The sequence below is a fragment of the Megalobrama amblycephala genome, linkage group LG22 (assembly GCF_018812025.1).
Source record: "Megalobrama amblycephala isolate DHTTF-2021 linkage group LG22, ASM1881202v1, whole genome shotgun sequence".
In the NCBI taxonomy this organism is placed as follows: Eukaryota; Metazoa; Chordata; class Actinopteri; order Cypriniformes; family Xenocyprididae; genus Megalobrama; species Megalobrama amblycephala.
This window is the reverse complement of record NC_063065.1, coordinates 28,757,501-28,773,997: the sequence shown is the minus strand read 5'-3', so window position 1 is coordinate 28,773,997 and position 16,497 is coordinate 28,757,501. Positions and strand designations below refer to the sequence as shown.

The 16,497-nt window shown below is 39.9% G+C and overlaps 1 protein-coding gene across 3 annotated transcripts in view; it reads right to left on the bottom strand.

Moving 5' to 3' along the window:
• The window catches only part of rreb1a (ras responsive element binding protein 1a), a 59,507-nt gene that overhangs the window by 8,932 nt on the left and 34,078 nt on the right, over positions 1-16,497 (bottom strand). For all 3 annotated transcript variants that reach the window (XM_048175326.1, XM_048175327.1, XM_048175328.1), the window contains 6 exons: positions 12,004-12,129; positions 11,323-11,552; positions 6,362-6,451; positions 5,998-6,161; positions 441-591; positions 201-343 (listed from right to left, as the gene is read on the bottom strand). In XM_048175326.1, coding sequence (XP_048031283.1) covers positions 201-343; positions 441-591; positions 5,998-6,161; positions 6,362-6,451; positions 11,323-11,552; positions 12,004-12,129 — 904 coding nt within the window. The remainder of the gene's footprint in view (positions 1-200; positions 344-440; positions 592-5,997; positions 6,162-6,361; positions 6,452-11,322; positions 11,553-12,003; positions 12,130-16,497) is intronic.

Sequence of the window (16,497 nt, the reverse complement as noted above, 5' to 3'; positions counted from 1 at the left end):
CCTCGAACAAAGGGACAACATTCCTGTCTGAGCTTAATGGACAGCTATAATATACTGAACAGAAAACCGAGTGTAGGAAGGGCTACAACTTTTCCATCATCAAACCTTAAACATTCCTTTGTTACCAAGCCTGTCAGTTATGAAATAAATACAATACTTAAGACATGAATCAGGATTGTGTTTTGTTGATGTGTTTGTACCTCAGTGTAGTGTCAGGATGGGTCTCCATGTGGGTGTCAAAGTCGTTTTTGCATGTGAGGCTCTTGAAGCAGATAGGACAGGTCAAGACTTCCTCCTGTCCTTTGTTCAAACCCTGCTCATCTGCCCCACTATCCTCCAGGACCTGCAGCACACAGGTCACTGTCAGCTATCTGTAGCTCAATTTGGGAGCACCATCCTGAGGCACAGGTAGCATTGGATGATGGTGGATCCACACTTACCTTTTTGCTTGATGGCTCCTCTGTCTTCTCTCTGTCTTCATCGTGGCTTAGTTTGCGTTTAGCTGCAGAGGGACGTCGACGCTTAGGTGGAGACAGAGTCGGACTGCTGGGGATGGAGCTGGCAGAGTCCTTCTCATGGATCTTCATGTGTCTGAAAACAGATAAAAAGTCCTTTAAAACTGAATGTCGTGCATTAGCAAACCAGCTGTCCCATATTGCTTAGCGATCACCACAAATTATTCTGTTACATATCTCTGAAAAATGCATGGGCACTGCAGTGTTTATGGTTGTGGAACAAATGCTTGGGAAGTAGTTGCATCTTAAGGACATTTCCAGCTGGCTCCCACTGGTTTGATGGATGAGTAATTAATGAATAATACTCTAGAAATTTAGGGTAGAGGAACCCCTGTTCATCCCAAAGGGAGCCAGCAGAAATGACTGTAATGGGAGGATGCTAATGGGCTGGAAACTGCTGCAATTATCTGCAGCCTCTATATGTGCATATGTTGAGTCCAAGATGGCGGGTAGAGATCAGCGGAAGAGAGCGGTAATGTTGCATGGAGAGGGCCAGAAGTTGATCCTCTATTTTCCAGAGAGATCCTGAGAAACCCTGTGAAGATCCATAGGAAGTGGAGGCCCAAAGAAATAGATGAATGAAAAAGATGCCTGACTTAAGTAACAGTTTCAATGCCACTGTTGGCTAAAATATCACACACAATTCGTTTTATCTCTTACTGAACTCATACAGAGATAAAAAGATTTATATTTATTGTACAAATCAAAGATTACATTTCAAATGAAACATGTCTGCTGGATGTGTCCAGGAAGGGCTCTATCTAACTGTACCTATAAAAGTTTATCTTATAAAAGTGCTTTGGAAGTGTACATGCATGTGCAAGTGTGAAAAAGGTCAGACACATCCCATGGTCTTGCAGGTCTCAGTTTTCACTCTGCAGTCGGTGGTTTATTAATAGCAGGCAGCATGTTGGACACTCGTGTGAGGACCTGACAGGCTGTTATATCTCTCTGCTCTGGACTCTGACCTTGCCTCTGACCAATCACAGAAAACCAACACTGCCAAGTCAGCAAACTGTGATCACCACCACTGTAACCTCATATAGGATGACAACTTATCCACTGAAAAATAATAATTAGTTGAATATTGCTAGTTTATAATAATGACATGACTGAATCTGAGTCATGCAGAACAGTTTCAATTAATTTAAATTGTAATGAGTAATGTGGCAGTAACGTTTTTTTCAAACTGCACTAGACTGAAGTTTCCTGTCCTTGAATGAAGGATGTCAATATGGACATTTCATGAGCAGGCTGGCTAATCTGTAAAGGATCATAAAACTTGTTGATGCATAAACAGGTTCATTCCATCCAATCCAAGCATTCCATCGTGCTCCCGCAGAGCACAGACAGAGGGCACTGTGGTGTCAGAAAGTTACCTCTTTTCTAAGCAATGTCACAGCAAGGGCACCCCCTTTAAACCTGTGGCCGTTCAGTGGTGTAACCAAGACTGAAGGAGTTAAAGCAAATAAAAGCAGCCAATCAGAATGCACTCTGACTCTCTTCTGTGAAGTTGTGACCTTTCTCCATGGCAACAGGGACTCCCTCCTTCTCCTCCCAGCCCCCCCTCTAACCATGTGATGCTTTGGCACAAGATGGCTGCCTCCTTGCCAACTACATGGACAGCTTCCTTGGACATGCATGAGGCCTCAAAACTATCAGTCAACTTATTTAAGCACTGGAAAAACACTTTCTCACACTGCTCAAATATTTTTCAGGTTTTTATGTCTACAATGGAGAGCAAAAAATGAACTGAATGTAGTCAAAGATTCTAACATACATTATGTAATTCACAACAAATCACAATTAAACTTTCGCATGTGCCTTGTCCAGCACTGTTTGTGCTAAAGACATGAGTGATTGGAATTTTTGCCTGTAAGATGACAACAATGTGTGAAAAAAATTCAGATCGACAAGTAAGAAAAAAAGACTATGATAAAGATGAGGAAATGTTATCAGGACAGTAACAGCTGATGCAGTAAAAACAGATTCCCTTCACATCCGTCACAGCCGCACATTCCATGAAAATCAAAGTTTGTGTAATAATTCCAATTCTGCCATACAATTTCACTTTACTTCTGCTTACTACCAGATAACTGCAATTTACAGAGCATCCATACAAGCTGTCCTACCCTGCAGGCTTTTAACAACTGCTAATAGCTGTCCACAAATACACACTATGCACTTCACCATCAACCTTTGCAACCTTGGGAGGAAGTTCATGTTTACCTCCTCCATCAGCAAGGCCTGCTGGGAGAAGATACCATGACCAAAACTAGGGGAAGCGACGGGTGGGGGAGGTGTTTTAAAGTCACCCTTCACTTCCTGCAAAGCTCTCTTTCTTTATACAAGAGCAAGGCTACATAGCTGACAAACCCCAGCAGTAGCACACGTATATGACCACCAACATACACAAACAAACCAACGCCTTTTCATTTATCTCTGTGGCACACTCATCCTCTGGGCAACTCTTCAACGCAGTCAAAGAAAGGGTGAGGCCTAAGGGATGTAATCAACCAACAAGCTTTCACTTCTCTAAAAAACCCAGCATACATCTCTGCGAAATTCAACTTCTTAAATTATTAGTGCTGTCAATAATAACGCATTCATTTCGGTGTTTAAAGTCGGCATGAAACGGAGGTTGCGATTGTCTTTTTTTCCTCTACTGTGACGTCTATCCGAGTGAAACAGCATCTGAAATGAGAGTTGTGGGGGATTTCTCTCCACCAGACTCGCTCCGAGCACCCTCACGTTACTGTAAGAACTTTATTTATCGAGGATGACGAGGACGGTTAACGGCACTAAACAGCGAGAGACCGCGCGCGAGAGAGACTGACGGTGCGTGTCTGTCGGCGCTGAGCGAGCGGGTAAGAGCAAGTGTTTTCGGTTCATTCCTATGGAAGTTGAGCCTTAAGGCAGGAACACACCAAGCCAACGGTCGGCCGTCTGGCAGTTTTTGTTCGTCGGCCGACTAAGTTTTCTCAGTGTGTTCCGCACCGTCAGCTGAAGTTGGTCCGCGTTGGCTTTTTTTCGGCCAATTCGAAATGTTGAATTGGCGTCGGAGCTCGTCGGTCCATTGGGCCATCTGATCATTCTGATTGGCTGTTCAGATACTGCCACCTGCTGGTTCGGAAAGGCACTTCATCTCACGCAGGTGCAGAACTGACGTGCTACTTGGCCGTCGGCTGTCTAGCATTGGTTTGGTGTGTCAGGGCAACTTTGGACACAGACGCTGCCGACGTGAGCCAACCCCGCGGTCTGTTTTCGCCACTAGTTCGTCGGCGTTGGCTTGGTGTGTTCCGGCCTTTATGCTCGCGTGCAAGTTAAGTGTGACGCTCAACTTCCATAGGAATCTGGTCGCTTGCTCTGCTCCAGTGGACACGGAGCCTGACTGACTGAGCGTGTCCTCAGGTTCCTTTCCTTGTTTGAGGGTACTGTCCACCCCAATGACTGGCATCAGCGGTGGTTAATGCATTAATCTCTATAAAGTGAAGCTTACTCCAGCGACAGCATTTACCCCATACGTCACTCTGCTGGCAATTCCAGATAGCTCCACCCTCGCGCCATAGCATGTGACAGGAAGAGTCGTTTTGAAGGGGGAGGGGAGGTTAATGTTTTTGATGAAAGATTATGAGGGCACATGAATTTAAAAAGAATAATGAAGTTCATGGATAAATTGTTGATAATAAATACTACAATATTCCATAAAAAATAAGAATTGTCAATTTAGATTTCATGCCGACTTTAATCATTTCTATTTAACGGGTTAAAATATGTAACGCAATTAACAGCATTGCTAGCGTTACAGTATATGATCACGCTATCTGGGTTCCACTCACCTGCGCCTATCCTATGATCAGCCATTCAAGCGCAATAAGACTCATCTTAGAACTCAATTCAGTACTGGTGCACTGTCTGTGAAGTGGCAATCTGTGCGCAAACACCCAAAACGCACAAACAGAAAGCAGCTTCACAGACAGTGTGCCAGTACTGCATTGAGTTCTCATTTACATCTTACCTTGCTTGATAAGACCAAAACACTCAGAACACCCTTGCAGCTGCATAACAATGCACTAGAAACCACTTCAAGGGTTAGTTCACCCAAAAATGAAAATTAAAGTCATTAAATACTCACCCTCATGTCTTTCCACACCTGTAAGATCTTCATTCATCTTCAGAACACAAATTAAGATATGTTTGATGAAATTCGAGAGCTCTCCGACTCCTCAATGTCTACAGCAATTTAAATACCACTGTAAAGGCTTCTCCTACACTGTTTATGTTTTGGGTGAACCAACTCTTTAAAACATTTGAGCCTAACCCACACTAGCAACCACTTGGAACACATCAGCAACCCTAGAACAGTGGTTCTCAAACCTGTCCTGGAGTACCCCCAACCCTGCACATTTTGTATGTCTCCCTCATTTATCACAACTGATTCAACTCATGAGCTCATTATTAGAGACTGCAAGAGCTGAAGTGGGTGTGGGAGACAGGTACTTCAGGACAGGTTTGAGAACCACTGCCCTAGAACACCCCAGCAACCCCATAGCAACACCCTGGCAACCACCTAGAACACCCTATCTTCATGGTGGCATGTTTTGCACCACACACATTTCTTCATAACATGTAAATATCTAGTTACCACTTGGGTCTGCATGTTTTAAATTCGGACCCATTAAGGAACATAAAATAACTGCATATGACTTATTTTGCTTGCTCACAAACAAACTTATTAAATCCACTAAGACACAAAGTCAATGCTAAGCTTGGGATTACAGCTCATTGATGAGTATTTAAGCAGAAGGTATGACGACACATTAGGGCGGATGGCTGTGCTACTCCTGCACATCTCCCTTCCCTTAAATCACACACGTTCAGAGACACATCTTACTCACAGCTATCTGTCACTGCATTTAAGACAAGCTGAATTTGAATAATCAACAGTTCACAAAGGTGTGTGTGTAAAATTATAAACTCAATCCTCAATCAAAATAATAAACGGATAATTAGACTATTAGCTCAAGACATGAAATCAAAATTAACTTTTTTAATCAATGCACAATTCATCAGAATTAATTAAATAAAGAGTAACTATTAAATAGTTAAAAAGTGTTATTTAAAAAAAGCAACTCTCAAAATAATCTACTGACATAACCAAGGCCTCATGGGCAAAATAAAAAATAAAAAATTAACCAATAGTATTACAGCCAAAAAATGTTCACCCCATATCGAAATGTAATTACTTCCCAATGTAAAGTCCCAATACTACATAATTTCCCACTGAATCTCCCATTTTCCTCATAAATTCATTACATCATGGAGGATAAATGGGTGCAGTTTCATGTTGTCTTTGAGAAATTCAATCTCCTGTTAAAGCAAGATCAATTCTGGTGTGCCATTTAAAATCTTTAACCTAAGGGACACATCTTGATTCCACATTGCAGAATGCAAATCATTTTGTTTGAAAACCAGGACTCACCTGTGCATGTTGCCATTGGTAGTGAAAGTCTGATGGCACACAGTGCATTTGTAAGGTCTTTCTCCACTGTGCACTAGCATGTGACGATCCAGAGAGCTAGCCGAGCTCAGAGACTTCCCGCAGATACTGCAACAGTGGTCCGAATTCCCACTATCGGTGTTGTGCTGGAAAAAGGAAATTTGGGTCAGCTAACTCAATAAGCTAATTAACATTATAGGCCAAGTTCTTCAATATATTGTCTAATTCTCCCAGGTTGTCTGAGGAAGTGTGTTCTGAAAATACTTGCACAAATGGTACTTGACTTTATGCCATCTTTGCTGACTTGCATACAGACCTAAGAAAATGAATTAGATGTGCATGTTACCTGGCGGATGTGCATGGTGAGCTGGTGTTGGGTCTGAAAGCCCTTATCGCACAGCGGACAGACAATACACCCGCTGTCATCTTTGGCTTCCTGAAACAAATATATACAAGGCAAAATGTCTGAGTTATAAATCTCCATAGCATACATTCAGCATTGTTGTTATATTATGTAACAAAAGGGGTTTTAAGGCAATTTCACAGCAGAGATTTGGTGCAGACGCAAATTTGATGTCTGGTTGGCACGAAAGCTGTTTTCAGGACTCGGATACACACCAGAGTCTGTTTAAAAACAAATATTTCAAAAGTACATATCTGCTAAAAGTTTGTCAACTTTTTCTGAGTATACTATTACATATAGTATCACTAAAAAAGAAAACCAATCCCACATTTTTGAATGTTTTTGAAATAACTTCTTCTCATCAAGTCTTGATCAAAATTTAAAAATGTTATATTTTAAAACATAATATATTCCTGTGATGGCAACTGAATTTTCAGCATCATTACTCCAGTCTTCAGTGTCACATGATCCTTCAGAAATCATTCGAATATGCTGATTTGTAGCAAAAGTGAATGTTGAAAACAGGGTAACACTTTACAATAAGGATCATTAGTTAAACATTAATCTATTAACTAACATGAACTAACCATGAGCAATACATTTGTTACTGTATTTACTAATCTTTTTTAACATTAGTTAATGAAAATCCAGCTTGATCATAGTTTGTTCATGTTAGTTCACAGTGCATTAACTAATGTTAACAAGATTTTAATAATGTATTAGTAAAATGTTGAAATTAACATTAACAAAGATTAATAAATGATGTAGACGTGCAGTTCATTATTAGTTCATGTTAACTAATGTAGTTAACTAATGTTAACTAATGAACCTTTTTGTAAAGTGTTACTAAAAACAGTTGTGCTTGCTTCATTTTTGAGCAAACTTGATACTTTTTGCAGTATTCTTTGATGAATAGTTCAAAAGAACAGCACCCTTTTTCAGTCTTTACTCTCACTTTTGATTACTTTAATGTGGTTACCTGAAAAAAATAAAAATAAAAATTAATAATCTTTCAAACTTTTCAAATTTACACTCTTAAAAATAAAGGTTCCAAAAGGTTTTTTTTGCAGTGATGCCATGAAAGGATTAGTTCACTTCAGAATTAAAATTTCCTGATAATTTACTCACACCCATATCATCCAACATGTTTATGTTTTTCTTTCTTCAGTCGAAAAGAAATTAATGTTTTTGAGGAAAACATTCCAGGATTTTCTGTTCTTAAAAGAACCCCCTTTTTTAGCGTGAAGACCATTTTAATAATCTAAGAACCTTTTGAGCAATAAAAAGGTTCCATGGATGCTAATGGTTCTTCATTAAAACCTTCAATGCCAATAAAAAAACCTTTATTTTTTAAAGTGTAGAGTAGATTAACCTCAAAGCTAAACCCCAAACGCCATCGTTTAAAGCGCGTGGGTAAAAACCCATATGCAGAAGGCAGGGAGTGATGCCTTGTCTTCTGACCTTGAATGTCTTGTCAGAACATGTTGTATGTGTGAGATACTGAGCTAAATTCACTCTGTTAAATAAACACTTGCTCAACCCCAGGAGCTACATCAGTCACTGCTGCACAACTGGCGAGCACAAACACTGTACCTATAATATGCAGTCCTTCTGAATATGGACCACAATCAATTTGAGAGTTTGTGTATTTCATGAAGAGCATCTTGAAGGAGTGAGAACTGCTTCCTCTTTTACCTTGAGTGGAAATCTGTGTAAACTGACACCACACATGCTGCCTTCCTCTCAACAGTACGGCAGATCATTAACTGAACATAGCGGCACTGCCCCATTCAGTGAGACCAGTTCCTGTTCTAACAGATCTGATGCAGTCACATGACAAAATGCCTTATATACTTATGATATGATGTCATAAAATAAGTGCGTAGATATCTCATAATATATATATAAAAACAGAGAAGGCGCATGAGTCAAAACTAATTCAGCTCTAAATAGACGCCCACATGATCTACAAACACACAAGAGGTTCAACTAGACTGGAATCTTCAAAAACATCTCTAGGAAGAGAAGAGCACTTCCTTTTTCCTCTGATGGCACGCTGGCGTAGAGCTTGTTTTTCTTTTATGACTTTCTTGGCTTCAGTTCAGGACCAGTGAGAGCCAAATGCTAAAGCTGACTGTATTTACCATTCAGCATGTTATGAGAGGAAGTGTCATTCACAGACAGTGTTTGCTTTTTTGACCTTAATTGGGAGTAACAGTTTCATCATATAAGGAAGTACCATTCATTTAATCGTTACAATTCAGGCATACTGACCTGCTTAAAGTTCATAGGACATAAATTGGGTTATTGCACTGCTGACCAAAAGTCTGGGGTAATTAAGATTTTTCTTTGAAAGAAATTTAAAAAAAAAAAAATAAAATTAGCAAGGACACATTAAAGGGATAGTTCACCCAAAAATGAAAATTTGATGTTTATCTACTTACCCCCAGCGCATCCAAGATGTAGGTGACTTTGTTTCTTCAGTAGAACACAAATGATGATTTTTAACTCCAGCCGTTGCCATCTGTCAGTCAAATAATGGGAGTGAATGGGAACTTGGATCAATAAGAGTCGAAAAACCTTGCATAGACAAATCCAAATTAAACCCTGCGGCTCGTGACGACACATTGATGTCCTAAGACACGAAACTATCGGTGTGTGTGAGAAAACGAACAGTATTTATATCATTTTTTACCTCTAAAACACCACTATTTCAACTGCATTCAGCACTCGCTTAGTGAGGTCTGATCGCGCTCTGACAACGGCAGTGATGTCTCGCGCATATACTTCAATGAGTGCTAGACATCACTGCTGTTGTATGAGCCGCGTCACGAGCCGCATGGTTTAATTCAGATTTGTCTATGCAGGGTTTTTCAACTCTTTGATCCAAGTTCCCATTCACTCCCATTATTTGACTGACAGACCTCAACGGTTGGAGTTAAAAATCATCATTTGTGTTCTACTGAAGAAACAAAGTCACCTACATCTTGGATGCGCTGGGGGTAAGCAGATAAACATCAAATTTTCATTTTTGGGTGAACTATCCCTTTAAATTTCTCACTAGAGACAGAAAAAGCCATTAATAATGTTACAAAAGATTACCATTTCAAATAAATGCTGTTCTTTTTAACTTTCCATTCTTTAAAGAATCCTGATTTCGGTTTCCACAAAATATGAAGCAGCACAACATTATTTTAACATTGATAATAATCAGAAATATTTCTTGAGCAGCAAATCAGCATATTAGAATGATTTCTGAAGGATCATGTGACATTGAAGACTGGAGTAATGATGCTGAAAATTCGCAATTTCGCAATATTACAGTTTTTACTGTATTTTTGATCAAATAAATGTAGCCTTGGTGAGAAGAGGAGATGGTTCAAAAGTGTTTAAATGTAGTTTTCCAAGCATGATCTCCACATTTTGATTCAAAAAGAGGATGTAATTGATTTGCTGTTATGCATTTTTCCATGGTTACAATTCATAAGGTGCACCTGAGCTAACACCTGTTAGCAACTTTTTTCACTGGTTTTGTCTGAGCCTGTTTGTGCTGCACTTTGACGCGTCTCTTTATGCTCAGTTAATCCAGTAAATTACACAACTCACTGTAAGCTTCTTTACTTTTCCTCAAAAGGAGTGAAAGAGGCCTGAGAACTAGGCTACAGCCTGTCCAGGTGAAACACTGCTTACAGGCTAAAAGATCCCACCCTCAAATTTCTATTTTGGTCTCTAGATATGACTCACAGCCTTTATTGCAAGGCTATGAGACTTTATAGCTATTGTCCTCCAGGCAAAAAATGCCAAATACAGACTATGTAAATATGCCAAAAGAACAACGCTCTGATTGGTGAGTTTTTCAAATGGGGAAGGAATACTCTAAAGGGGGAAGGGTGGTTTGGATCCAAAACTTCAGAGACTAAACTCCCCCCAGAGTTCCACAGGAGTGTTAAGGGGTTAAAAGTGACACCTGTTGCCCCCACACAGGAGTGTTAAGGGATGAATTGCATGCTCTAATGGGAGCCATGTGATGCAGCCGTGTGGACAAAAGGTGGATTGAGATGCCAGAAGACCATTTGTCACTTTTCATTTAAAAACAGGATGCTGCATCCATAAAGTCCTTCCCACCTGTACCACTTTCTAACCACAAAAACACACGTGTATATGCACCAGATATTCATTATTTAATGCTGTATCCCAGTTCACTAAAAATCCAAAATAGTGTGCCAAGATTAGGATAAGTGTGTTCCATTATCCATTATAGTAAATTAAAAATAGATGGAGTTTGACTGTATTAACCTAACGTAATAATGAATTTTAAGGTGATGAATATACCTAGATTTTAATGTTTATATGCAAAAAACAAACATTACGCAAAGATGCAATTTTAATGACGTGGTAGTAAGCCACAGTGGCATACTGTCTCATTACATACTCAAAACTATCAACTTTCTCATCAAGCAGCAAAGTACAAACTTTTGTATAGTAGAAGTATGCTAATTGGAATGCAGCCAAGGACACTGCCAAGGCTAGTTGTGATTGGTTCATTTGGGGACTGAGTCAGTATGACTTGATTTTGTTTGTTTTTTGAGATTATGAATCAGTGTTAAACATTCAGTGTTTAGTTTGGATTATAAATATATTTTCTGTTTTAGAACCCCAAACAGTTCTTGTTTCTGACGATAAAAGGACATCAACACTGCATCTGTTTGCCAAAATACTAAGAAACATTTAGAAAAATATAGAAACTTAATTCATTGCTTTACTTCTATTTTACTGTTTTATACATATACAAATTGCAAGTATGCATGTAAATCCACATATACATGACACTTCCTATTTTCTGATTGTATTCGATTTAGGAAACATGTATGCGATCTTCGCCCTTACTCTTCATACCCTCTTACCTGGGTCTTTCTTCCACTGCGGTTGGTGCTGGGGCTTTTGACTGGCACCTTATTGGGCGTGGTGTGGGCGGAGTCTACTCCGCCGTTAAGTTGAGGTGTTTTCATCACAGTGTTCATCATGGAGTTAATGGAAGACAAGTCCACTCCATCGGCTACATGCATCTCTCCATCTGCTCTATTCTGTCCATTCTCCCATTCATTTCCTTCCTCCTCTACACTGGCAGAACCCTCTGTGGATGTTTTAATTCCTTTGTATTAATGGCAGACAGACAGAAGGATAGAACGATAGATAGAAAGAACGGTAGATAGGTAGGTTGATGGATAGATAAATGATCGATAGAATGATCAATCGATTTATAGAATGATCGGTAGATAGAACGATAGATAGGTAGGTGGATAGATAAAAGATAGAACGATCGATAGAACAACAGATAGATAGAACGACAGATACGATAGACAGAACGATAGATAGATAGAATGATAGATAGAATGATAGACAGAACGATAGAAAAATCAATAGATGGAATGACAGACAGACAGATAGATAGATAGATGATAAACAAAGAACTATAGAACTACAGGTAGATAGATAGAACTATAGATAGATGGACAGACAGACAGATGGATAGACGGACAGACAGATAGATAGACAGATAGACAGGCCGATGGATAGATTTCTACCTGTGTGTGTTGTTTGTGTTTCTGTGGGGGCGGGGCTCTGGACATCATCGCTTTGCTCCACCTCTTCCCCAGTAAGGGTACAATTTGCGGATTCTGTTCTCGTCTCCTCCGTTGAATTTTCCATAACTATGGAGAAAAAAAAGAAAACCGCATGCAGATAAGTCAAGGAGTGCTCTCTGAGTGCACTGGAAGTCAAGCCTTGTATTCAATTAGTCTTGTAATAAAATCTCATAAAATCATCAATGATAAAAATCATCTATCTTTATGAGCAGAAAACAGCTAGTTAGAGAACAGCTTCCTTGTCTAAAGCATCTGGGGGCTAAATCAAAAGAGGAATGATATGAGAATGGAAAACTGTTCAGCGAGTACACTACAGAGGGCATTTCCCAGGCAGCAGAACATGATGTGTGCTCTCTAGATGAGGCACAGTACACACATTCTCTTGGTGCTTTATGGCTCCAGCACCTGTCTGGAGAGCACAAGTGAGAGGCAGTGTGTCTGCTTGTCTCATGACCACACAAGTATGGCGAACGCACGTGTGTAAGAGTTATCATCCACAAAGTTTGACGTCATAATGAACTCTGAAGTTTCATTCTGTATTCTACTTCCAAACTTAGAAGCCGTTCACACAGAACATGTTTTTGCATTCCACTTTGGTACTTTTCCCATTGTTGTTCCATTTAAACATGCGCTAGTTGAACAACCGTTTCTCTTCCATTAAGTTTTTTTTTTTTTTTAAATGCATCTCAAGATCTTGCGTTTTTTCCATTCCACTGCTTGTGCCTTGTGTGTTTCTGTTCATGTTTTTCTGTAAAGGAACCCTAAAGCCCAAAGTATACTTCACTTTTTATACGTACACATGGGTCAGCGTACAGTGCGCATGACGCGAATTTCGTCATGAGAAGAGTATGCACGTTCTGTATGGATTTTGGTAATCGTGCGTACTTGTACGCGCAGGTTGCACATGTGCATTTTTTTTTTTGTTGCAGTAATTAGTTTATCCACAAGGTGGCAACTGTGCCCTGAGGTCGTCCATTCACAAGGTAGTCAAAGAAAAACTGCATAAACAGAACACACCGGAACACATGCAAGCTACAGCGACAATGGAGGCCTACACAGATGAGAGATTTTGTGAAGAGGTTAGAAAGTGCACTCATTTGCACAACTCTAGCATGAAAGAATACAAATATATTTACATGAGTTGTAACTCGTGGCGAGAAATTGCTCAAAACTGCGTATGCGTCTAAAGTCTGTGTATGCGTACGAGTCAAATGAAGTATACTTTCCAAGGCTGTGCGTTCGAATGTGCGTGTACACTATAGTGTACACACACACACACACACACACACACACACACACACACAAAAAGTATAGCCAGGGCTTTACACTAACACTGAATTTCCCTTTCTTGACATCCAAAATCTTTGTGAAATAAGCACAACTTATGACTTTCCTAGCCATGTTAAGAAAAACAAATCTGATCATAGGTAAACTGAATAGAGCCTATGAATGTGGCCTATGAAACTATGACTGGTTTCACCCAATTCACACAACTACAGACGACCACAACTACACATGACCACACAGGCACATCTCTGCTTTGGTGGGTGTCAGCCTGGCAGATGGCTGTAGATGCTAATCTGGATGAGCAGGGGGGGTCTAAGCGGTACTTTTAAGATGGCGAGTTCATGAGTGTGCTAATGACTAAAAGAGATTGCTAATGTGTTAAAATTAATGAAGGCGAGTTGTTGTCAAGAGGAAGGATGGGAAAGCCAGAGTTGGGAGGGCAAAAAAGATGGAGAAAGAATGAGTGAGCGAAAGATTCTCTCTTTGCTAATTGCCATTTCCCATCCACAACCACACAGGAAGTTCCTCCGCGGTCTGGGCTGCTTCCTCTTTTGGAAAGAGGATAAGGGAATGCATGTGTGTGTGTGTGTGTGTCTGGGTGTGTGACGAGGCAGTTGGACGACAGGATCTGCTGTTGGCTGGACCATAACAACATCGTAGATATGATCAGGGGTGGCCAACTCTGCACCAATAAGTGAAACTTCACATATGCCTAGTAGCCAAATGGAGGTAAACCAAATTCCTCCAAAAACAGCCTGCTAGCCTAGCGCCCTGCTTGATTAGCCACTGTACAACTACAGCTAAATGCGGATAGAGCTCTCCTTCTGAGTCCTTACTCCTCAAAATAACCAAAGTGGGGGTTGACAAGTGCATTCATCAACCAAAATTCACTGTAGTGACAACAAATAAAAAAGAAAATAGAAAATGATGTCATAGAGAGGACCTCTGCAGACTTGCGGCCTTTTTAACAGTCATGAAGTTCGTTGCTCATGAGATTTCGAACACTTGCATTTAAATTTTAACAAAAAACATTGAAGAACTGTAGAAATTCTAATTTAAAAACTCTTGAGAAGTAATAACATTTACCTTGCACATCGCAATCATTATTTTCAAGTTTTTACAGTTACATTTTTGGCGAGTCATGCCACATGACCTGAACTAACTTGCCTTGTCATAAAAAGGTCAAATTAGCTGATATCTTAAAGGGTTAGTTCACCCAAAAATGAAAATAATGTAATTTATTACTCACCCTCATGTCTTTCGTTCATCTTCGTTCATCTTCGGAACACAAATTAAGATATTTTTGATTAAATCCGATGGCTCAGCCAGGCCTGCATAGACAGCAATGGTACTTCCTCTCTCAAGATCCATAAAGGTACTAAACATGTTTAAATCAGTTCATGTGAGTACATTGGTTCTACCTTAATACTATAAAGCGATGAGAAAGTTTTTGTACGCCAAAAAACAAAACGACTTTTTAATGATATCTAGTGATGGCCGATTTCATAACACTGCTTCTTGAAGCTTTGGCGCTTTACGAATCAAATCAGTGGATCGGAGCGCCAAAGTCACGTGATTTCATCAGTTTGGCGGTTTGATACGCGATCCAAATCACTGACTCAACTCAAAAGATTCATAACGCTCTGAAGCAGTGTTTTGAAATCCGCCATCACTAGATATTGTTGAAAAGTCGTTTTTGTTTTTTTGGCAAACAAATATATTCTCGTCGCTTTATAATATTAAGATAGAACCACTGAATTCACATGAACGGATTTAAATATGTTTTTAGTACCTTTATGGATCTTGAGAGAGGAAGTACCATTGCTGTCTATGCAGGCCTCGCTGAGCCATCGGATTTAATCAAAAATATCTTAATTTGTGTTCCGAAGATGAACGAAGATGAACGAAAGACATGAGGGTGAGTAATAAATTACATTATTTTCATTTTTGGGTGAACTAACCCTTTAAGATATCAGCTAATTTGGCCTCTTTATGACAAGGCAAGTTAGTTCAGGTCATGTGGCATGACTAACCAAAAATGTAACTGTACAAACTTTTTGAAAATAATGATTGCGATGTGCAAGGTAAATGTTATTACTTTCTATAACTCAAGAGTTTTTAGAGTTTTCAATTTAGAATTTCTACAGTTCTTCAATGTGTTTTGTTAAAATTTAAATGCAAGTGTCAGTAAAAACCTTTTACAAGAATGAAAAGCATCATCTGATAACTTAGGATGCATTGAAGGGAAGCCTGTATACAAGACACCAATCACACTAAAACATGGTTGGTATATCCGTTTCCCTTCATTAGACAAGATGAGCCGCTCGTCTGATAGGACGTTTGCAAGATGGGCGGGACGTTTTTGCAGGAAAATGAAAAAGCGGTTGATGATTGGGGTGGGGGACACTCTAGTATTATGCACTGAAGAGAACAACAGAAAGACACTGAAAACAAGAAGATCACAGTGGGAAAAGTGAAAGGAGGGAAAACCTGTATTCGTAGAGATGGGTGTGGAAAGTCAAGAGAGATACTGTTGGGTTCTGTTGATGATTAGAGGTAGAAAGACAAGGGATTACACAACACCAGGGCAGGTTTCGAGTTGTGCAAGGATTTGGGGTGGGGGTTTGGGGCGAGTGTGAGTGAGACAGAGTTGTACTTGTCATAAGATTCTCGCTCCTTTGCCGGGAGATAGTGGGGGTGGAGGGAGTTGGGGGGCTGCTGTTACTACATCTGTTCCCACCCATCACTCTCACTATCCTGCACACACACACGCACAAGACAGAAAGAGGTTCTTGCACATCCTTGTTAAAACAAGTCAAACAAAAGACAAACTCTGGGATAGTAGAGATGATTTTGTGAGACCATGAGCAGATAATATGTTAAGGATGTGTTTGCGTGTATGTATGACTGTATGTGAGCTTCTTGAGTGTTTTTGTGTTAGTCAGAAGCACACAAGGGTGGAAAAGTCCTTACACAGTGCCAAACCGAGCAAGCAAGAATGCCTCTGCTGTTCCCTCTCTCTTTCTCTCTCCATCTTGTTTTGTCTTCCATCTGTCCCTCACTGCTTTTCCTCTTTCATCCTAGTCAAAAAGTTTGAGAACCACTGCTTTATCATTTATGGCCAACACATTTGCGATGCTACACACC